Source organism: Ranitomeya variabilis, chromosome 4 (assembly GCF_051348905.1).
Source record: "Ranitomeya variabilis isolate aRanVar5 chromosome 4, aRanVar5.hap1, whole genome shotgun sequence".
NCBI classification, from domain to species: Eukaryota; Metazoa; Chordata; class Amphibia; order Anura; family Dendrobatidae; genus Ranitomeya; species Ranitomeya variabilis.
This window is the reverse complement of record NC_135235.1, coordinates 550,653,004-550,676,717: the sequence shown is the minus strand read 5'-3', so window position 1 is coordinate 550,676,717 and position 23,714 is coordinate 550,653,004. Positions and strand designations below refer to the sequence as shown.

Below are 23,714 nucleotides of genomic sequence, written 5' to 3'. Positions count from 1 at the left end.
TATACCACTGTGCGGGCTGTGCTCTATATACCACTGTGCGGGCTGTCCTGGATATACCACTGTGCGGGCTGTGCTCTATATACCACTGTGCGGGCTGTCCTTGATATACCACTGTGCGGGCTGTGCTGGATATACCACTGTGCGGGCTGTGCTCTATATACCACTGTGCGGGCTGTGCTCTATATATACCACTGTGCGGGCTGTGCTGGATATACCACTGTGCGGGCTGTGCTCGATATACCACTGTGCGGGCTGTGCTCGATATACCACTGTGCGGGCTGTGCTCGATATACCACTGTGCGGGCTGTGCTCTATATACCACTGTGCGGGCTGTGCTGGCACCCAACACCATGTTGCAGTGCAGGAGATTCCTGCAACAGTCCGAGGCGTATCTAGGGGAATGTGGGTGGGGGGGCCCATTTGGAAGTTCGCACCGGGGCCCATAGCTTTGTAGTTACGCCACTGGTTATCTGCCTAACTGCATTGTGCCAGCTGTAAAGTTTGAGGCGGGAATAATGCTATAGGGTTGTTTTTCAAGTATTGGCCTAGACCATTAGTTCCTGTAAAGGGAAATCTTAGAGGTTGTCTACTGCTTTATCAGTGATGACCTATCCTCAGCATCAGTCAGGGTTCGACATTATGCACCCCCACCGATCAGATGTTATCGATGCCAGCGGCGGCCACCCGCCGGAAGTGCTCAAATGCAAAACTGTTCCGTCTTTTGATAGTGGCCACAGCCACTAAGTACACATCCGTCTAATATTCAAAGGAATAGGAGGTGGATGTGCAGTAACCATCCGCGGCCACTATCAGAAGATGGAGCAACTTCACAATTGAGCATTTTCGACACAGAACAGCTGATCGGCAGGGGTGCCAGTTGTCTTATCCTGACTTCTCAGACATTGATGACCTGTCCTGAGGATAAAGTAGTGGACAACCTCTTTAATACATCAGTATCCAAGACATTTTGGACAATTGGGCCTTCACCAAACTGTTGTCACAAAGAAGGAAGTGACTTTTCTGCTCCCCATGATTGTGCCCAGTGCACGAAGCAAGGTCCTTAAAGGCATGGTTGGAGAAGCTAGCTGTTGAAGAACTTAATTGGTTGCACAGAGGGCTGACCTCAACCCAATCCAACCCCTCTTGGGATGAACTAAAATAAGATTGTGAGCCTGATTATCTCCCCAACAGTCTCTGACCTCACAAATGCACTTCTGGAAAATCTTGTAGAAAGCCTTCGCAGTGTGTCACTGGGAATTTTTGCTCATTTGTGTAGAAAAGTGGACGTGGACAAGGGCAGTAAATACTGCGGCCTTTTTTTTTTTGTTTGTTTTAAATTCTTGAATTTTTGGAGTAATTTTTTTTTTTTTAATTCCTCTTTTGGTGGCTTTGCTTTTAATTTTAGTGTGAGGACCCTTGGTGCTGTTTGCAAGCTTGCATATCTTGACCAAAATATCAACCAATACCTCATATATTATGTACATTATTTTGCATTTTTCAGGGTGCAGCCAAGCAACTAATTTTTGGCCTTGTAAACTAGGGTGTCTGTTCTCATGAGGTGCACTTAGATAATGATGGGGAGCCCGCCAAATATAATAGTATGTGCGTCATTAATAGGCTGTAAGCCAGACACTGTGCACTACCTGTGTGTGATCAGAGCCCTATACAAGCCACTTTTGTGCAATTTAATACTAGGCAATCGCCCCCTCCATGAATTGGTAGGTTCAGTGGTTGTCTCATCAGTATTTTGCATCGGCATTGCCGCCATCTTTACTATATGGGTTTTCTGCATCCTGAGTCTGCAGGCACTCTGTTTCTGCACAGTGCTGAATTGTGACAGTGTGTGATGCACACATTTTCATGATAGAAAAGAAGATAGATGAGTCCAATCAACGCATGACTGCAGGTAGAAACGTTGCCACGTGACCTCTCATCCTCCCTCCCTCGTGGCACTACTATTCATCGCGCCTGTGATACAGCGCATACGTGTCCTTTTTCTATGGCTGAGAATGGAGCTTGGACCTCTTATTTTCAGTAATGGGACTCGCAAAAGCAAGACCTCTGTCTAATTTTTGTGGACTTTCAGATTTGTTCAAAATGGCTTTTTAACGTTCATTTCAATGTGTTAACCAAGAATCCCTTTTTTTTTTTTTTTCTATTTTCTCTGGTACAGATCGCCCATCTCCACCCTCAGGGAAGCCCCTCATCTCGGCCTTGCAGCAGTCCTCTCTCACGCTCTCCTGGTCGGGGCCAAGCTATGATGGTGGCAGTGCAGTTCTGAGATACAGTATAGACGTAAAGCAGGTTGGAGAGGTCAGCTGGAGGCTACTGACAGATGCCTGTACCAGCACCTCTTTTCATGTGAGGGAAGGACTGGTGCCTGGAGAACGATACCAGTTTCGAGTGAGAGCCGCCAACGTGTATGGAATGAGTGAAGCCGGAGCTGAGTCTGACGCTGTTATCATGGCGTCTAGTGGAGGTAAGACATACAGAGGTTGCTCTACTAAGATGAACTACTCTGGGCAAGAATTCACTACCAGCCGATTACAAAAAGGCAATGTTTGAGGGCCACTGTGGTGGCTATAGGCCCAGGACAGAAGCCAGTTTGTTCTTTCAATTTCTTTGGTGTATAAAATTAGAAAAAAGGACTGCTTCCTTAATAAACAGTGCCCCCTTTTGGCAATAGGCTTTGTCTGTTATTGCAGCTCACAGCTGCGGCCTGGAGCTTGAATGGGGCAAAGGTCCCTTTTAGCCAGTAAGCAAGGAACAAAAAGACATCTGTGGTATTTGGAGTTTTTAATGCTCATGGATCCCAATAAAATATCTCCAAATTACGCCAGTGCAGAACCATGGATGCAAAAGGGGGCTATGCAAATTTGACAGCCATAGTGGCTTTTCAGGCTTTTTTTTTATTTTTTATGTAGCACGTGCATGGATTTGAGAACCTCACCCAGATATATAGGCTAATCAAGGACATTTCTGTAATCTATCTGCCTCTTACAAACTCATTCTAGTATTGATCTCTATTTCTTCACAGATGGAGATCATGAGTGTGAGGAACCCACTGAATACACAGTAGTCTCAATAAACACCACTGACCGGGTGGATGATCTTTATGTTAGACTGGAAAAGCTAGGAATGTAAGTGAAGACCGGAAGAACACTTCTTTGAAGTCCTTATGGATTTTCATTGTAATTCCAGTCACAATCCTAACCAAGTGAACCTGCAGGAATCTTGTGCCATCTAGTAGCCATATTTTGAGTAGAAACTCTTTCTAATTACAGGTAACTGAGCGGAAAAATGTGATTCACGATTGAGTATAGTGCACTTGTGTGTTTTATTTTAGGGGAAAATTTGGCCAAGTCTACAAGCTGCAAGAAAAGACCAGTGGCAAAATCCGGGCTGGGAAGTTCTCTAAGGCACGGATGCAAAAAGATATAGCAAATGCTCGGGCAGAGGTTGAGTTGATGAATAAGCTCCACCACCCTCGTCTGGTGCACTGTGTGGCGGCTTTCCAGGAACCTGGCTGGGTGATCCTGGTGCTTGAGTAGTACGTTCGGTCACATCGCTCCTTCCTTTCATTGATGTCTATTCTTGTTTTAACTGTCTTATCTCTGTCTCTCAGTATCGCAGGTGGCGAGCTGTTTGAGAGGATTGTTGCGGATGATTTTGAGCACACGGAGATAACAAGTATTGAATATATGTCACAGATTCTCGGTGGGGTGGGCTATATGCACCAGCAGAGCATCGTCCATCTGGACCTCAAACCAGAGAACATTGTCTGCGTCAGCAAAGTTAACGCACAAGTCAAAATCATTGACTTTGGCCTGGCCAGGAAGCTAGGTGAGAGATTTCAGTCCTAGGTGAGCCATCAATATGGCACATAGGTTCAGTAGTGAGCATTTTGCAGGCACTTTTCTATCTGTAAGATAAGAACTGGGTACTTCTGCTATGCCTGCCAGTGCAGATACATTCATAGCCATTGAGGAAGTCACTCGTAAGCTGTTTCGGATCATGTATAACTGACAAATATAATGAATGGCCAAAAAATGCTGAGTTATAGTATGAAGCTTTGCATATTTATTTCCCAAAGCAGCATTGTAATGCCTATAAGTCTCCTTACCCTGGCATGTCACTCTCCACAAGGACACAAGGAGAAACTTTCCCCCTCAGCGTACCAGCAGAGGCCTCATACAGCCAAATCAGATCTCCTGCTTCGCACTGAGGAGGATCAATGCTCCAAAACGCGTGTCTGCAATTGGAGTTTCTGGTTTTGGCTTCCTATCCCAAGTCATGTGGCAAGACTCGTTAGACGATCAATATTCACTTTTAGGATCGGTACACCCGATAGATGGCACCAGAGATCAAATCCTCTTCCTTCTGAAGAAGCTATTTGCAATATAAGAGACAGTAATGGTCGGTTCCCGGGATTGCTAGGACAAGGCAACGTGAACTTTTATGTGCAGGTCTTGTAGATAATTTTTTTTTTGTTTTCCTTTTTTTTTTTCCCAAGCTGCAGACATATAGACTAAAGGATATATGCAAAAGGAACATAACCATCTGCACATTTAATTGCAAAAATCCTGCCAACTTGTCACACAACTATTCCTTTGCAATTCCAAGACGTCTTTGGCATAAATTTACATTTCTGTGCATTTCAAATCCACAGCAATGTTAACCCCATTCCCCAAATAGATTGGACTGCTGCGTCCTATGTCAGGTATGTGTGTGGAGCAGGCACAGGAGCTGAGCCTGGTCCATACATTGCGGGTGCAGTTGTTACATAGCCGGCATGTGCCTCCTAAGCTTGGCTCCAATTGCTTTTGTTAACCCCTTAAATGCTACTGTCAGTTTCCAACAGCAGCATTTGTCATCGGTCTGGTGGAGGTTGAGGGGCACCATAATGTGCTCCTGTTGCTCTTCTTCCCCATGACTCGATAATAAGAGGAGTTGATGGCTTGTCTTCTTAATGACCCCATTGCTGCCATGGTGGTACCCCTGTTAGGCCCAGCCAAAAGCAATTAAAAAAAAAAAATACATGTTTGAAGCTCTGGATTTGTAGTGATCTCGAGAATCCTGTTGATGGGTCATTTTTGCTTCAAAATGAGAGCCTTCTAAAAAAAAAAAAAAAAAACCCAAAACAATGGCAGATTGGCACATAACTGGACCTCATCTCTTAATTAGTAAATTGAAATACTTTATTATTAGTTTACTCTTTTTACAGCTTAATTGTGAGCGTAAGTTGCTCAGAAGAAAGTATTTGCTCTAAGAAACTATAATGTCTACACCCGGATGGTCTGATATTTTTGTGTTTTTTAGAACCCGGCGTGCCATTGAAGGTGTTGCAGGGCACAGCCGAGTTTGTGGCGCCTGAAGTTATTGCATTCGAACCAGTTGGATTCACCACTGATATGTGGAGCCTCGGAGTAATCTGCTACATCCTGTAAGTTATTCTGCGGAATGGTTTTCTGTAGACCATTCTCCTTTGATTGCTGTGAATGCTGGTTGTAAAATGGCCTATCAAAATATATTTTTATTTTCTCAGTTCTCTAAATTTAAATGTTTTCATTAACTTTTAGCTTGAGTGGAGATTCTCCTTTCCAAGGCGAGAATGACATGGAGACACTGCGGAACATCACCTCCGGGAACTGGGAATTTGATGAAGAAACGGACGCTCTGTTATCTGACTCTGCCAAGGACTTCATCCGGCGACTACTGCAGAAGAACATGAAGTAAGCAATTTGCATTAGGAAGATGAGATGTGGGAGTAAAGTCGGTAAGGTCAATGAAGCCGAGCAAATCAATGCACAGATGGAGACTTGCAACAGATAAAAATAGTTTCAATAATGCTGGCCTGTACTATCGACTTTGGGAATGTTACATTAGTGGAATTTTTTTTTAATAATAATTATATTTTTATTGAAAGTTTTTCATATTTAACAAGCGACAAACCTCAAAGAATTTAACATTACAGTATCAGGGCCAGAAATACTAAACATTCAAAATACATGGCAAAAAAAAAAGAAGAAACCGCAAATAGACACAAATACAATAGAAAGGGGAGGAAAAGAGAAAAACCTGAAACGTTCAATGGTAAGATGCAAAAAAGTATCCCGTGGGGTTCAAATAAGATTGAACCTCTTAACATCAGGAAATTTGAATATTGTTCTTAATTCTATCTTACATCTGAGCACACAGATCAAAGATGGAGCAGTTTGCTTCCTGTGATAGGCTAATAAACAACGCGCTGACATCAATATACGCAGGAGCAACCCGGTGGTCCTCTTGGGTATAGTTTTGGACTTATTAAATATTTTTCCCCATGGTACATAAGATTTGTTCAAACCAATGTTTTTTGGCTTGTTTTAATTACCATGTTCACTATATGGTAAAACTGACCTGGCGATTCTGCAGATCAGTACGAATACGTAGATGTCAAACGCGTAGTGTTTGTTTATTTTATTATTGAATGGGTGAAAAAAAATAAAATTTGAGATTTGTATGAATTTTTTATTTTTTTTTGCCAGTTCCCGAAACCCATAGCGGTTTCACTTTTGCTAGCTATACGGCAGTGTGCGGGCTTATTTTATGTGTTCCAATATGACGTTTTTACTGATATCATGTTGGGGTAGATATGGTTTTTTGATTGCCTTTTATTGCAGTGTTGTGGTGACCAAAAAAACCATAATTCTGGCTACTTTTTTTTGTTACACTGTTTACCTGTTAGATTAATTTATTTTATTCTTTGATAGATTGGACTTTTACGAACACAACAATATCAAATGTGTGTTTTTATTTTTTATTTTTTTTGTCTTATTTTCAATGGGGGAAAAAAGGTGGTTTGTATTTTTGTTTGTTTTTTTGTGTATTTAATAGACACCTCAAGGAGCTTGAAGCTGCGATTGTCTGATCTATTGTGCTATACATAGCAGTGCATCAGCAATGAGATGGGTATAGATTATACACAGTGTGAAGTTTGGTCATCCATTTTTGAACCCAAGGTTAAGCTCATTGAGCCCTGAACCTTGCTGATCAATTATGTCTGCATATCTGCTGTGACTGGCGCAAACGTGCTCATCTGCATAGTGGACAGGACCTGTCTACAATTTATATGCATTAGTCTGCTCCGTAAATCGGACTTGATGTCCATGTGAGAAAATGCCCATACGCTACAGTTGGTCCATGTGCTGTCTGTTATGCACAAGAATTGAACATACCCTAAATAACACCATTATATTGTGTACAACTAACCATACCATACTGCCTAATATACACTGCCCAATCCATGTACTAGGGAATGTAGTTGTCTCCACTATAGCAGTTTTTCCATAGGTACGGGTGAACGGAAACTATCCTTTGGTCCTATGCCAAGGCTATCAGGACCAATGGTGCTCCCTCCGGTAGTGATAAGATACGCCCCAAGTGTAACAGTATCTTATCTTGGTGAAGAAACTATTGTAATTGACTTTACTGCCTAAAATCTTGTACAGATCATACATTATTGATATCGACTCTTTGCTAGATCTCGTCTTACAGCAGAACAAGCCATAGATCACCCCTGGATTAAGGACAAAGCCATTTCCAACAAAAAAACTCTGTCAAAGGAAAGAATGAAAAAGTTTTTGGCCAGGCAAAAATGGCAGGTAAGTAGTACAAAGGGTAGAATGGAGGCAGGGGCAAGAAAAAACAAGTGAAACATAGGCTTTAGCACCCTATTCACATCAGACTAAGGTCAACTGAACTTGCCAATATTGATGGGTTTGTTGGAACATCTAATGTGTATGGGGGGCCTCCAACTCTTTCCCTGACAGATGATGTTGGGGATGATAAGGATCCGGAATGTCCGATTTTGGAATGCCGATCCTTTTGTTCTCTAAGATATGTCTGGCAGTGGCGCTCTCATGGAGAATGCATCAGCGCTTGGCAGAGCGCATGCTCCTGTGTATGGGAAAGTCAGATCGGACCATCATTTTTTTTTTTTTTACCATTGTGTAAGTGTATGGGTGCCTTACAAAGTGTGCGTTGACTATTCTGTGAGACATGCAGTTTACCACTTAGGGTTCTGAGAACATGTACGGTAATCTAATTAATGCTGTATATTTTCTTACAGGAAATGGTGTATTGCTATCTCTGCGCAACTCAGATCTACATAAAAATTATAATTACAGACTAACTTTAGATTAGTAGTAATGTACCTCGGAGCTGGATTCATAATACAGCATGTCTTCTTGCTAAGGTCCATTTAGATTGCAGATTTCTGCTCATAATGAGTGCCGGTTGACTAAATACAAATCAATCTGTGTTTTATTTAATGGCCATTCACATGGGCCGATGCAAACTGTATGGGGAGAAAATGATCGTTCTGTCCCCATACTGCAGGAATGCTATTGGCAGCACATCCCATATTTATGTGGGAAGATGGATTGCTGCAAACATGATTTACAGGACCACAAATGATCCAGTCAGCTGATGAACGAGCATTTTGTTTGTATGTGCAGCGCATTTACGAAGACTAGTGCCATGGTTATAGTGGCTATAAATGACATAAGGTCACCTGCTCTTGTATAAATTGCACGATAACATGAAAATGGATTTTATTTGGCTTCCGGTATCCTAAATGGATGAAAAATGGACTCCAAACTTTCATGTAATATTAGCCTGAGTATGGTGAAAAACCTTTTGTAGTAATGCAATCTCTTCTGCAGAAAACTGGTAAAGCCGTCTTGGCTCTGAAGAGGATGGCGATGCTGAGCCACAAGTCAGATTCCAACTCCTCCCCAACCACAGACGGTAAGTCATAATTTTATGAGGGGGGTCTGTCTGTCCGTCAAGTCCTCTCGTTTTACTTCTCAACCACTTATTTGCTTCTGTTGTGTTATTACAGATGACTCTGAAAGTAAGAAGGTGTTCAGCTTCCTGCAGGAACAGCTCCAGAGGCCTCCTATCTTCTCCTCCTTTCTGCAGGACCAGTCAGAGGTTGTAGGAAGTTCTGCTCGATTCCATTGCCACATTGAGGGTAAGTTGATGGCGATTGCCTTGTGACTATCTACATATGAAAAAAAAATTATATAAATTAATATATAGATATATATCTAATTAGGCTGTGTACTTATAATCAGGGTTTTATTCACAGTGCAAACGATCCCTGGTCCATAGTATTAGAGTTGTAGTTTGGATCACAATTTCTTATAGCCTTTAAAGGGATTTTCCAGTACTACAATAAGAGGAGAGCTGTGTTTAGTAGAATAGGCCATTGGATAGGTCATCACTATCAGATCAGTGAGTGTCCTACCCCTTTAATCGTCTATCACCCCATTATCACCCCCCACTGATCACCACTCAGATGTAAACAGTATAGAGAGGAACACCAGAGCTCCATCACCCTGTTTAGTAGCAAGTCCCAGGTGCTACAGATCCTGAAGCTAGATCATCGATATGGTATTGGAAAGCCCCTTAAAATTGTAATGGGATTATTGGTAAAGTTCCTGATAGTCCAGGGCAGTGACCATTCTTTTGAGGGAAATTCTAGGGAAGGCGGCCTTGTCCAATTGCCCTTTTTTCCACCTTTAAAATGTACCTTTATTAACAGTGGCCCTGCATAGATTCCTACCAGGTCAACATCTGCTTAGAAATTGTATATTTCCCATGTTTGTGGGTATACTGCCGTCTTCTAAAATCTACAGAACAGTTTACATTTGCCTGTGTGAGAGGTGGGATGGTCCCACTGGGATTAGGGACTGATGGAAGGGATTAGTCTATAGAATATGCTAGAACTTAAAAAAACACTACAAAATAAAGGTGCATCTAGTAGAGCTAATTTTGGCCCATCAAGGCACCTTTTTTTTTATGAGCGCTGATCGACTATATATGAAACCGCTGGACAAATATGGGCACAGATCAAGTGCTAACACGATCGTTCGGTGCTCATACAGTACATGTTACCGGCAGCACTTTCCCTGTATTCCCTGATCCAACCACCCAAGCATTTCTTGTTCATTAGGTAATCATCATGTGTTTACAATGGCCGATAATCCGGAACTGGTGACACCATTTACGCTCATTCAAAACTTTATTTTCTTGTGTAAAAATGCATCTTAGGAAAATCATTTTTTTCACCCTTTTTTTTTGTCCCCTCCCCATACTTTTTTCTTCAATCTAGGTTTCCCAGACCCCGAAGTCTTGTGGTTTTTCTCTGGATCCCCAATCCAGGAGTCTAAGCGATTTGAGATTGAGTATGAGGAGTCGGGGAGCTGCACCCTTATTATATCCGATGTTTCGCCCAATGATGCTGGGGTGTATACATGTCAGGCCTCCAATTCCCATGGACAAGCAGAAACATCAGCCAAATTGACTGTCCACTGTCTACGGGCGGAGCGTTCACCAAGGGATGGGACTGTGAAGTTTGCCTGATCTGATGGATGCGGCAAATTACAACCGAACGTCTATCTCCTACCAATGCCAGACCCAGCGCATTGGGTTTATAGATCTGGCCACGAGGAGCCACTACTATACTAATGTGTTATTGGAGAAGGCCATGTAGTGTCATAGCCAGCAGGTGTATATAACAAGAGTGCATGATATACATATACAGCAGACCTCTCAGCGCATTACATCTACTGCACATTGCATGTGAGGAGCACTAATTTATTAAAGGGGTTGCAAGCATTAGAAGAACATGGCAGCTTTCATTCAAAATCAGCAACTCCCCTAACCAAGGGTTGGGCCTGGTATTACAATTCAGCCTAATTGAATTGAATGGTGCTGAGCTGCAATACCACTTACAACCCCATGATCAGGGGTGGCACTGTTCTTGAAAGAAAGTCTGCATGTTTTTCTTATCCTGGACAACCCCCTTAAATCAATTTGTATCTTGCCTATGATCATCCTATGTTGTGCTACATGCAGTATGTAGATGTATTCACGAATATTCAGAATGGAAGTTCTCTTCCCTGCAGACGGTCCTACCTTTGTAATTTTCAGGACAAAATGGAGGACTAACCTACAACGTCCTGTATGTTTGCTTGGGATCTTCTCATAAAGGAGAGGGCCTGCAGAAATGGTGTTCCCCCTTGTTAATGTACTGTCACATTCAGCATCTCGGCCTTGTTTAAATGGAGAAGCGGTGCAATACCAAACAAAACCTAGAGACTAGAGAGGCGCTATACTTTTTTTTTTTTTTTTTCGTTTGTTTGTTTTTTTGTGTGGAACTTTCTTTGTAATTGCAGACCACCATTAAAAATGTATTTTATCTGATTACTAAAATGTTGTGATGGGGGATTGTGGGGAGTTGAACGTTTACTCCTTCTCTGATGCCAAGATTGGTCTCAAAGTTTTGGAGACTGACTGGTAACTAAAAAGGCACAGCCTCCGACTACGTTCACATTTCCATTCGCGCATTTCGTTTACAGGAACAGACTAACGGAAAAACAGAATTTATGTACAAAATGGAATATGCAAAAGGAAAGGTCAACTTGGCCTAAAGACTGGATTGTCGGGCAAAATGTCTATATCCAAGCTGTCTCTGACTACTGACATTTGTAAAAAAAAAAAAAAAGTGCCAAATGTTGTTGTTCTTTCTATGATCATTTGTGTGTTTTATACCAGAACTGAATGTGACGTTTTTGTCTTCATTTTCTACTATGAGTGTCAGTGATTTTACAGTTTATTAAAGAATAATATAAAGATAACTGAGTGTAAAGTTCATTAAATAGTAACCCCTGAAATGCTTCGACCAAGTTTTTGCGACCAATAATAGCAAACTGATGCATATTAAGAACGGCTGCCCTCTAGTGGTAACATCATGCAAGTTAGTAATATTATGGTCTGCACCCTGGTTGAAATAATTGAGGATGATGGTAAGGAACAGTCCTATCAACGTATTTTCATGAATGACTACAGCACTTAAGATGAATATTTTACTGAAAAGTACTTGCAATATGGAAGGCAGTAATTCGGATGCTTTGGGATTCACAAACCCACGTTTTTCTCTATCCCCATGATGGCACCACGGAGAGAGGGGTCCGCCCCCAGGGACAGGAAACCTACAGGTGAAAAAGGGCGTACCTCTCTCCCACATCAGTTGGTTTCCTGTCCCTGACGGGGAACCTACAGCACGTACCTGAAGGATTCTTCGTGGAGTTCCAGGGGCTGATGCAGTCGACTTTCTAACAGGGGGCGCCCTGTTACGGCTGGATCAAGCGGTTTTTTCCTCTCTTTTTTCTCCCTTTCCTGAAGCACCACCACAGGGGTCGGCGGGCCTCATGGGTGAGTGGAGGAAGGCAGTGAAAGGATCCAGTCTGCCTTCCATGAAAAAAAAAAAAAAAAAAAGAGAGGGGGGGGGTAAGGAGCAGGTGACGGCGGTCACCGGAGGACTCTTAATGATAATATGGAGGTAGCGGCGGCTATCTTTCCATAAAAGGCCAAGTAAGACGGGCCAGAGGACACCGGCGTAATTACCGGTAAATCGGTGTGGGCGTCGGTAATGGAGCGCTGGTGCGCTCACCGGCGCCATCATCGCGAAAACGCAGCGCTACTGCGCGCGCGCCGGCGTCCCAGTACATTCATTCCCTCATGTGAAGCTGGCAGAGAACCGGAAGTTGGGCGGGCGCATGCGCAAACAGTCACTTCCGGTTTCGCCGGCACTAATGCATAAAAGCAACGCCAGCACAGGGAAAATGGTGGCAAATTCAAACTCCAAGTGCACCTTACAGTGCGGAGGCCACCATGAGCGAAAGCGAGCAGCAGGTTATGCAGGAAGCCGTCCAGCGATCTCCTGAGCAGGCACAAGTGCAGCGGCGTCTGCACCCACAGCAGCAGCGCAAAGGAAACTCGTCCTCTGTACAGCGCAGCAGCAGCGGACGATCAGAGTCTCAACGCAGTCGGGGGTCTGCAAAAACCACACGGCCGGCGACGATTCCAGCGGATACAGTCACCAGGCCTGAGACGGTATCTCTGATCCACAGGGGGTGAGTGATCTACGTGAAAGTGCTGACTTTAATGTAGGGCTCTTTCTGTTCTAGGGGAGGAAAAGTACAGCCAAAACTAAGCACAGAGAATGTGCCATATGTTCAGACGAGCTGCCTTCCTCCTGGGAGAAGAGACTATGCAGCGTCTGTATAAAAAAGACGATTCAGGAAGAAACCCCATCATTTGCATCCGAATTAAAGTCACTAATAAAAAGCCAGGTGGAAAGTGCCATTAAAGGCATTAAAGCCACAAAGAAAAAACATAAGAAAACACCTGAGTCCCCCGTATCCAGTGCGGACGAGTCAGAGAGTGAACTATCTGACTCGAATAATTCGTCAGATTCTGACACCTCTTCAGTATCCTCTGAGGGGGGGCGCAGTTGCTTCCCTATCGAGGAAACAGACGCTTTAGTGAAAGCGGTCAGAGCAACAATGGGTCTAGTGGAGGAGCGACCTAAAAAAAAAAAACAGCGCAGGACATAATGTTCAGCGGTCTGGAACAAAAAAGAAAAAGAGCATTTCCAGTAAATGAGAAAATTCACTCTCTAATTAAAAGAGAGTGGAAAAAACCAGACAAAAAAGCTCTCCTCACCCCCAAAAGAAAATACCCGTTTGATGACCCAGCCTGCTCATCCTGGAGTAAGGCACCAAAATTAGATGTGGCCATAGCAAAGGCCTCAAAAAAGTTTGCCCTACCTTTTGAGGACATGGGTACCTTAAAAGATCCGATGGACAAAAAAGCCAAGGTTTTTCTAAAAAACTCTTGGGAAGCGGCAGGAGGCGGACTTAAACCAGCGGTCGCGGCCACCTGCACAGCTCGCGCGCTAATGGTGTGGCTTGAGCACTTGGATTCCCAATTAAAAGGAAAAGTCTCTAGAGACACGATTCAAAAATCAGTGTCCGTAATGAAAGGTGCAGCAGCCTTTTTGGCGGATGCATCTGTAGACTCAGCCAGACTAGCAGCCAGGGCTGCCGCCTTTTCGAACGCCGCAAGACGTGCCCTGTGGCTAAAATGTTGGCCAGGGGACCTTCAGACAAAGACAAAACTATGTTCAATACCCTGTGAGGGGGAATTCTTGTTCGGCACAACGCTAGATGACATCCTCGAGAAAGCCGAGGACAAGAAAAAGTCTTTCCCTGGTTTCCCCAACCAATCATACAGACGTTCCTTTCGGAATAAAAAATTTATGCGGAGAAAACCTCCGAAAGGGAACAAAGAAACATGGGAGGAAAAAAGAAATAAAACCAGAGGGTTCCTATTCAACAAACCCACTCCCGACAACAAGAAAACTCAATGAAGGTGTCCCCCAGGTTGGCGGGAGACTAACAGAGTTCCTCCCAGCCTGGGAAAAAATTTCAAGCAGCCCCTGGATACTAGGCATAGTACGAGAAGGGCTCAAGCTAAAGTTCCGCATTCCCCCCAACAACCTCTTCATGGTGACACCACAGAGACAGTCTCAAGAACAGTCGGCTCTTCAGGAAGAGATTCTAGGCCTAGTCCAGAAGGAAGTCCTACAGGAAGTCCCTCACCAGGAAAGAGGCATGGGCTTCTACTCTCCCCTCTTCCTCCGAAAGAAGCCAGATGGATCATACAGGACAATAATAAATCTCAAAAAGTTAAACAGTTTTCTCGAGATCCCACACTTCAAAATGGAGACAATAAAATCTTGCGTAAAAATACTCTTTCCCAGGTGTTTCATGACTGTTCTAGACCTACGAGATGCATACTATCATGTACCGATCCACAAGGATCATCAAAAGTACCTCCGGCTGGCAGTGAATATCCAGGGGGAGGTGAAACATTATCAGTTTCGGGCCCTCCCTTTTGGGTTAGCTATCGCACCCCGGGTATTCACGAAACTAATGTCGGAAGTGATGGCTCATATACGAGAGCAGAATATCCTGATAGTCCCATACCTGGACGACCTCCTTGTGGCAGGGACATCATTCCATCACTGCAAACAGCAGTTGGATTTGGTTATGACTTCTCTGTCAAGCCTAGGTTGGCTGTTGAACCTTACCAAATCCAAAGTAGTCCCATCACAGGTACAGGAGTACTTGGGGATAGTCCTCGACTCGACCACACAAACGTGTTATCTTCCTCAGGGGAAGATTCAAAAGATGACACAGGCAGCGGTACAGTTGTCATCATCCCCAGTCACCACACTCAGGAAAGCCATGTCCCTGCTGGGCTCCATGACATCCTGTATCCCGGCAGTGCAGTGGGCACAATGCCATTCCCGAGACTTACAATGGGAGACTTTAAGTTCAAGCCTGTGTCTGGGAGGAAATTTAGACGGGCGGTTAAGCATATCACCAACTACGATACACTCCCTACAGTGGTGGGCAGATCCGATAAATCTTACCAAGGGGGTCCCCTGGTCACTACCAACAGAGAAAATCCTAACGACCGATGCAAGCCCCTGGGGGTGGGGTGCTCATATAGACGGTCAGGTGACACAAGGGAACTGGAACAAAAATCAGGAGCTAACCTCATCAAATATGAAAGAACTGCTAGCGGTAAAACTCGCCCTAATACACTTCCAAAACATCATCCGCTCCCACCACGTAAAAGTCTTTTCGGACAATCAGGTAGTGGTAGCATACCTAAACCACCAAGGGGGCACCAGGTCACAAACACTGATGGAAGAAACCCGGTCTATCTTCTACATTGCAGAACACAATCTGAAGTCCCTAACAGCCCTTTACATAAAGGGTTCAGAAAACCAGACCGCAGACTTCCTCAGCAGAACACGCTTGAGACAGGGGGAGTGGGAGCTGAAACAGTCGGTATTCAACCAAATAGTGAAACGTTGGGGAGAGCCAGAAATAGACCTATTTGCGGACTTTCAGAATCGGAAAGTGAGGAAGTTCTGCTCAATCGACCCCCGGGGAGGGCCAGTAGCTCTGGACGCTCTCACAGTCCCCTGGAACTATCGCCTCTCCTACGCGTTCCCTCCAATATCCCTCATTCCCCTAGTCTTGAGGAAAATTCGGGAGGAGGGAGCAACAGTGATAATCATAGCTCCATTCTGGCCTCGCAGGATATGGTTTTCTTGGCTGAGAAAGATGTCCTTAGACAGTCCGTGGGTTCTACCAGACACGCAAAATCTGTTATCCCAGGGCCCAGTGTGTCACCCCAATGTGAAAAGCCTACATATGACAGCCTGGCTTTTGAAAGGAAGCTATTAAGCAGCAAAGGGTTTTCATCCAACCTGGTGTCCACATTACTACAGAGTAGGAAACCCGTAACCACCAAAATATACGGCAAAGTGTGGAAAAAATTCATGTCTGTATCAGGGGTTGACCCAGGGGGGGAAATCCCAATAGATAAGATTCTCGAATTCCTGCAAAAGGGTTTGGAAAAAGGGCTAGCTACGAGTACTCTAAAAGTTCAGGTAGCAGCCTTGGGAGCACTATATAATTATGATCTAGCCAGAAACCGATGGATCGTGAGATTCATCAAAGCCTCGGGTAGATTAAAACCGGTTCCTTTGCATAATGCCCCTCCATGGGATCTAAACCTTGTTCTAAATGCACTAACCAAATCTCCTTTTGAGCCCTTGGCAGACGCACCCCTAAAGATTCTATCTTTAAAAACAACACTCTTAGTGGCCCTAACCTCAGCCCGTCGCGTTAGTGACATACAAGCATTGTCCGCGGGCCCTCCCTTCACTCAAATTCTTGAGGACAGAGTCATTCTAAAAACGGACCCGGCTTACCTCCCAAAAGTCGCGTCTCAATTTCACAGGACACAAGAGGTCTCCCTGCCCTCATTCTGTCCCAACCCCAAGAATGAGGGAGAAAAAACACTACATACCCTTGATGTTAGGAGGTGCCTACTCCAATACTTGTCAGCCACTAGAGAGTGCAGGAAGGATAGGGCTCTGTTTGTCTGCTTCCAGGGTCCACGGAAGGGACAGAAAGCGTCAAAAGCTACGCTAGCGAGGTGGATAAGAGATGCCATCGCCCTATCCTACTCTTCCAGCGGGACGGCCATCCCGGAGAATATAAAAGCGCACTCGACCAGAGCAGTGGCATCATCCTGGGCGGAAAGAGCGGGCGCTTCAATACAACAGATATGTAGAGCGGCCACTTGGTCTTCCCAGTCTACATTTTTCAGACACTACCGCTTAGACTTGACCTCCTCTGATCTCACCTTTGGTCGAAGGGTTCTAGAGGCAGTGGTCCCTCCCTAAAAAATTACAATCTATGTAAATCTCTCCGTGGTGCCATCATGGGGATAGAGAAAATCGTAGTTACTTACCGATAACGGTATTTCTCTGATCCCATGATGGCACCCGTATATTCCCTCCCTTTTCACACACAGGTGTGCACACTATAATGTATAGTTAGTTACCTTTAGTCACGGTGCCTCTGTTAAGTAAAAAATTGTTAAGTTTAATTTGTGTAAATATCAAATTGCAGCTGAAGTTCTGTATAAGGCTCTGTTAACCAACTGATGTGGGAGAGAGGTACGCCCTTTTTCACCTGTAGGTTTCCTGTCCCTGGGGGCGGACCCCTCTCTCCGTGGTGCCATCATGGGATCAGAGAAATACCGTTATCGGTAAGTAACTACGATTTTTCGGACCATGATGCACAGACTAGCTGAGGGTCTTGTGATCCTACCTCTACAGGATCATAAGAATATATATGAAGCTGCTCAATTTGGGTAAGGAGACAAGCAAATTCTTTTTTTTTTTTTTTTTTTTTTCTGGATTGAAACAGAATGACTTTTCTTATGATTGTCTGCACAAACTATTTTTCACCTCTATAAAGTTCTGTATTACATCCTTTTTATATGCCAGCATTTTAAAATATAGTCCAAATATGGTTTACTATATTAATAATTGCAATAGATACAGAAGACAGATGTCGTATAGATGGTGTCGGTATGGTATCTGGTTTTTAATGCACCCATTGAGTTTAATGGGCGAGTCTGATCAAAAAAAAACCCAGATCAAACTAGTGCATGCTGTGACTTTTTTGTGTATATGTATGTACTATACATGGGTGATACATACATAATTATATATCACAGACCATTGGCCCTACCAATTTCTTAAATGCTGGTATTCTAAAATAATGTAAAAGAAAAACCACATTGCAGGCAGTCGCACGTTCAAGTCCCTTTAAAATGATAATTTAAAAAAAATATGAAAAATGAAAACTATATTTAAAAATAAATGTAAAAGTTTAAATCTTCTTACTTTTCACAAAAAAAGATTAAAATATGAAAAATAACATTAAGTATCGCCACGCACATGTCCGAACGATTAAAAGCATATATTTATCCCATATTCTGAATCAAAGAAATGCCAAAAATAGTCAAATTAATGTTTGGGATATTTTACCTCTTATCTTTTTATCCCATTTTTACCAGATAGATGTATGAACACCAAACATGGTACCAATAAAATGTACATCAAAATTAAAGCTCTTGGAAAAACAAAGGACAAATTGAAAGAGGGGCTGCATGTACTTAGTGCCTGGGTACCAGTACAGAGATGCAGCTGATCTCAAAGTTGGGAGGGTTTTATGAGAACAGTAGAGTTTTTCATATTTGACTACGCTTAGCTTGTTCACAACCAGCTACAGCATTCATCTTGCTTCTTGGGAGCATAGAGATATGGCCAGATAGTTTCTGTTAATTTGTGTCTTTAAGATTTTTAGAGAATCCTTTTTTTTTTTTGTACTTTTATTTACTTCCTATCTGTAAAATGTTCTGCAAATTAAGAAACCTCAAGCTTTCCTAGCAGGGTTTTAGGGTTAACAGATCCTGAATATTGAAGGTACGGAGATCCTATAACCTGTTGTGGTATTTGGTTTCAGCACATGCACCTTGCCTTTCTATCACCGCATACACCATTCTCTGTGTCTCCACCTCGCTCCCTGCATTGATCTTCTCCTGCTGTATACTACTATTCCTCTATATACTTTTTAGACAGCATCCTTTGGACTTCGGAAGAAAAAATTAAGAACCTAAACCAACTATCCTTCCTCTCTCTCAACATCTACCATCTGATTTTGAAACCTTACTTCCTCCTGCCTTGTGGTCAGCTGCGTCGTACGTCTTCCCTCCTAAACGTCCAATAAAAGGGCCAGCCACACAAGCAAGTTCTAGCAACCAGACAAGAAGTGAATCTTGACACAGTAGAGAAGAACCTCAGCATGAAAGGAGAGGGCGAGACACATTACGATGTCATTTCTGCTTCTGTACCTCAGTAAATCACTTATTTTGCTTGCAAAAATCTATTGCCACACCTTCCTTCCTTCTGCTTGTACCCTTTGGTCGTTGTGGCAAGCATGTGATGCATAGAAGACGACCACATAATCGGAAGTTGGGTGTGTCCATGTCAAACCTTACTGCTACTTTGTAGTAAGTCTCCTGTACTTTATACATCTTCTCCTTGTCTTCACATAACCCTTGTCCCCCATCACTGTAAGTATCAAGGCTGGAGCTAGGAGCGTGGAAACAAGGCGCAGCTTGGATTATGGGGAACGCAGCTGGGACCCTGGATATGTTCCAGGCCCGGGACTCAAAGACACAGCCAACAAATGGGACTCCACCTCAAAAACAAAGAGAAGGATCATCTTCCAAGCTTCCAAGACCAAATTCGGAAGAACTGGAAGAAAAATTCAATGTGGTGCTGGTAAGCAGACCTTATAAATAAAGCTGACTGTATGTATAGATTTAAGGGTGTGAAATACGATATAGAATGGATGGAGGATCTGTAGCTTCATATCTACTTGGGGTAAATTTACTGTATGTCTATATGTAGTGTTAAGAGATAAGCTGAAGGAAATTAGATTCTCAAATTAATTTCATCATGCTTGGTTCCAAAAATACAACCTTGTGAACAATATAGTTCATGCGTTCTTGTATCTCCTTGGGTTGTGTAGCGCACCAGTATGATGCAACATGCTTCTAAACTTCCAACCATTTTCACAGTAGTCTTACTTACATGTGATACACATTGCTTCATCATAAAATGTGATTTTGAAGGGACAATTCCAATCTGTTCAGAACACTGGTTATATTGATAATCCAGCCAAAACACTCCAGGAAGAATAATGGTACCCAGGGACCATTACAGATCCACACCATAAAATGACCACTGATGGACAACAGACAAGCTGTTCGGCAGTTTATTACTGGTCGGTTTAAACAGGCCAATTAACATTTTAGGTCAGGGAATAGTCACTAATACAATTTGCTTTGCTTCTTTGTCAGGTGGTTACTGGAAGATTGACTTGTAATAGCTTATTTCCTAGAACTGTGATCTATAACCTGTGGACCTCCAAGTGTTTAAAAAAAAACTACAACTATTGTTAGGTGTCTCTCTGGTAGAACCACAGGTTGTCCTAACATGAATAGAAGTTAACCTTTTGCTTGCAATTCCAGCAGCATGAACCTTTTTATATTTTTAGGATTTTTCCTGAGAATCCACAAAGAGATAAAGGATTGTATAAACTAGAGTAAAATAGCAGGTGCATCAAAGACTAACTTCTCACAAGGAGGCTTTTTAGCCAGATACTTCCCCAGGGGAACCACAATGTAAATGCATAGTTTGCCGGCTGCATCACTGCTGGTGCCCGTTAATTTCCAAGATGCTTCACACCACATCTCTGCAAGCTCTAATAAGGACTGAAAAAATGGGCTGTCCAAAATTTGCATTGCTATTGGGTTCATAAACCTTTCACATGGCTTCCAACATATCCAACAAAAAGTGCCCTGATTTCCTGGCACAGCCCCAAGCACAATACCACAATCAAACTAGTATTATGTTTAGTTTTGGACGTGATACTATATACTTAGGCGGTTGAGTTGAGGGGCATTAATCTGTATGTGTGATCAATGGGATTGCAAGAATTAAGTTGTCAGACGGTGCTGTAGAGGAAAAAATACTGTCTGCAAATTACCGTAAGCATAAAACAACTTGTAGTCAGAGCTGTACTAGCCCTCCCATCACCAATGACACATGCCATTCAGCTTCTTACACACTCCAATCACTTCCTTTTTCATTCTCTCACACTGGTACTCTACTCACAAAAAGGGACTCACCCCGTCCCTGATTCCCTGATTTTTACCTACCTTTGTATCTTGTCAATCCTTTTCAAATGTATTTCATATCTAACCACAATCTACCATACTTACAAACTCTCATGTTCCCCCTAGTTCAGAAACTAGCACATCCACATAGGAATCTTACAATCTGACGGTCAATATCACGGCGTCCCTCCAACTGCACACAGCAGAAATTGGCTTACTATCACCCCTGGCATACCAAACAAAAATTTGAAGTGACCATATATGGCATTCCCTTATGGTCCATTTACACTGCACAATTATCGTGAACAGGTGTTCCTAGGAAGAAAAATGCTAATTTGTTGGGCAAAATGACCTTTTGCGCTGCAGAAAAAATCCTCGTTCTCTGCAGTGTACGTCGCTCTGTGTAAACAGGACTTAAGCTGATGAGAACAATGTCCACCCATGCGCACTGAGTGATCTATTACAGATTGTTCAGCACAGATTGCCTGTATGAACAGGCTAATAAAGTGAACTTGTCAGCAGGATTTTGCTAAGTAAACTACAGGCACTGTTAAGTTGGTGCTTTTACACTGATTAAAATGATACCTGAGATGAAGAAATCAGTCTTTTGGTTCTTGTGTAATCAGTGTTAGAAGTTTTCAGTTAATGATATTACCGTGCTCAGGGGGTGGCCTGTGGGCAGGTCTTATTATTCCTCCTCTAAGCCACAGAAACCAGGGAAAGACCTGCCCACAGGCCCGCCCCAAAGCACAAACCTGTTCCTCATTATTGAGTGCGAGAGAGACAGTCTGTTCTTCGGGACAGGCCTGTGGGCAGGTCTACACAAGAACCACAAGACAGATTTCTTCACCCCCAGGTATCATTTTTATCAGTTTAACACTGCCAACCTGACAATGCCTGTAATTTACTTAGCAAAATCCTGCTGACAGTTTAGGTTTAAATAACCGCCGATCAGTAAATACTATCCAACTGTAACTCTGGTATCTCCCATTAACACACCAGTTCCTCATATTGCCCACCTCAGGACTTTGCCCTAGGATCCCTCTTCCTTTCCATCTAAACCTTGAGATGTCTCATATCTGCTGCCCAGAATTCCATAGTGTCTATCAGCCATATCTATCAGCAATATCCTACTCCTCCTTCCACTTTCTCAAACTTCTTGTGGCAAAAATTTAATCTATCTTTACATAATGTCCACCACATACTGACTCCTCAAATATTGCAAATCTGCTCTTTTCCTAACATTGAATCAACAAACATGGTAGTGCATGCCCTCATCTCACTCCTTGACTATTGAAGCATCCTCCTCAGTCCGTTCATTTGCTAGCCACAACTCGGAGAATTCAGTTCAAATGCTGCACGAAAACTCATCTCCACGCAAAAGCTTACAACCTGCAAGAACTCTGCTGCAACCACAATGCCATATGAGCAGCTTGTACCCTCACTTGTGGTTCCTTTTAAGACTGTGGACAGTCTCCGGTCACTATACCAGTGTGCCAGTTTGTAAGATGTCCATATCCAGTTCATAAACCTTAGGATAAAAAAATTGTCCAGTAGTCACTAGTGACTATTGGACAATTTTCTATGCTAAAGTTTATGAACTAGATATGGACATTTATCTTTCCATTTTATAGCCATCACACACGTGAGGGAGTTGGGAGAGATGGCTTTTCACCTTTGGTGTCTGTGCTGGATAAATTTTGGGCTCTTTTTTTCCGGTGTCTAAAATGCCACTGATATTACAATTTTCTCTTCGCCACGACAGCACCCACTGAGAGAGGGGATCCGCCCCTAGGAACAGGAAACCCTACGGAGAGATAAAAGGGGCGGTCCCCCTCGCTCCCACAGTTTGGTTTCCTGTTCCTATGGGAAATCCACGGAGAAGAGGATGCCTAGCCTGGATGCCGCTTGCGCGGTTTACCTGTGAGGACGGCAAGGGCTCCAGAGCTGGAAGCAGCGTCGGGGGTCCTGGTGTCAGCTTCCCCCCTCTGCTGGCAGACGCTGTGAGGCCAGGGCTGGAAGGTGGCTGGCTCACAGAAAGTCATCCGGAACGTCTGCGGGGAGTTAGCGCTGTAATTGGGAACGCTGCGCCGTCCTCGGCGAGCGCTTATACGGCGTGGAGCCCCAGTATGCCCCCCGGAAGTATAAGCTGAAAAGCTTCCGAGGAGAGGGAGGAGACGGCGCCGGCGCTGGTGCCGGTGACAGCGCGGGCATATGGAATATGGCCGCGACCCGGAAGTGATTAGCACTTCCGGGTTCAACAGGAAGAAGATGGCGGCCCCCATGTGAAAAGGACGCCGGCGGTAACGCTCCGGCGTCCAATATGGATTCGGCACAGGACCCTGCGATGTCTTCTATTGAGGCCACCGCAACTACTCCTCGCAGCCATGCCAGCAGCAGCAGCCGATCCAAGCGGAGTGGATCTTCTAAAAAGAGCAAGCCTCTGCAGTCTCCTCCCCGTCAGCCGGTACCTTCACAGACGCTTCACTGGGGTGAGTGTACATCTACCCTATTAAGCTGATTGCTGTCCCCTCTTCTCTAACACTCTAGGCAAAATGTACTGAAAAAACGAAACACAAACAGTGTGCGATATGTCTTCAGCCCCTTCCGGATAGTTACACAAAGAAACTTTGTAAACCATGCATTGATTCCACCTTACGGGAAGAGGCCTCGGTTAAATCTGAGGACATTAGAGT

General features: G+C 43.7%; 2 protein-coding genes across 3 annotated transcripts in view; both read left to right on the top strand.

Annotated features, from left to right (window-relative positions):
- LOC143765708 (myosin light chain kinase, smooth muscle-like) overlaps window positions 1-11,716 on the top strand; it is a 97,298-nt gene extending 85,582 nt beyond the window's left edge. Inside the window, exons 9-18 of one of the 2 annotated variants that reach the window (XM_077252649.1) lie at window positions 2,174-2,479; window positions 3,038-3,140; window positions 3,347-3,550; window positions 3,626-3,843; window positions 5,320-5,443; window positions 5,580-5,732; window positions 7,523-7,643; window positions 8,706-8,790; window positions 8,885-9,016; window positions 10,160-11,716. In XM_077252649.1, the coding sequence (XP_077108764.1) occupies window positions 2,174-2,479; window positions 3,038-3,140; window positions 3,347-3,550; window positions 3,626-3,843; window positions 5,320-5,443; window positions 5,580-5,732; window positions 7,523-7,643; window positions 8,706-8,790; window positions 8,885-9,016; window positions 10,160-10,410 (1,697 nt within the window). In that variant the 3' untranslated portion in view covers window positions 10,411-11,716. The remainder of the gene's footprint in view (window positions 1-2,173; window positions 2,480-3,037; window positions 3,141-3,346; window positions 3,551-3,625; window positions 3,844-5,319; window positions 5,444-5,579; window positions 5,733-7,522; window positions 7,644-8,705; window positions 8,791-8,884; window positions 9,017-10,159) is intronic. The other variant, XM_077252650.1, reaches the window with a different exon arrangement.
- Window positions 11,717-19,117: 7,401 nt separating this feature from the next.
- The window catches only part of FMNL1 (formin like 1), a 75,311-nt gene continuing 70,714 nt past the window's right edge, over window positions 19,118-23,714 (top strand). Inside the window, exon 1 of the mRNA XM_077252648.1 lies at window positions 19,118-19,618. Coding sequence (XP_077108763.1) covers window positions 19,460-19,618 — 159 coding nt within the window. The 5' untranslated portion in view covers window positions 19,118-19,459. The remainder of the gene's footprint in view (window positions 19,619-23,714) is intronic.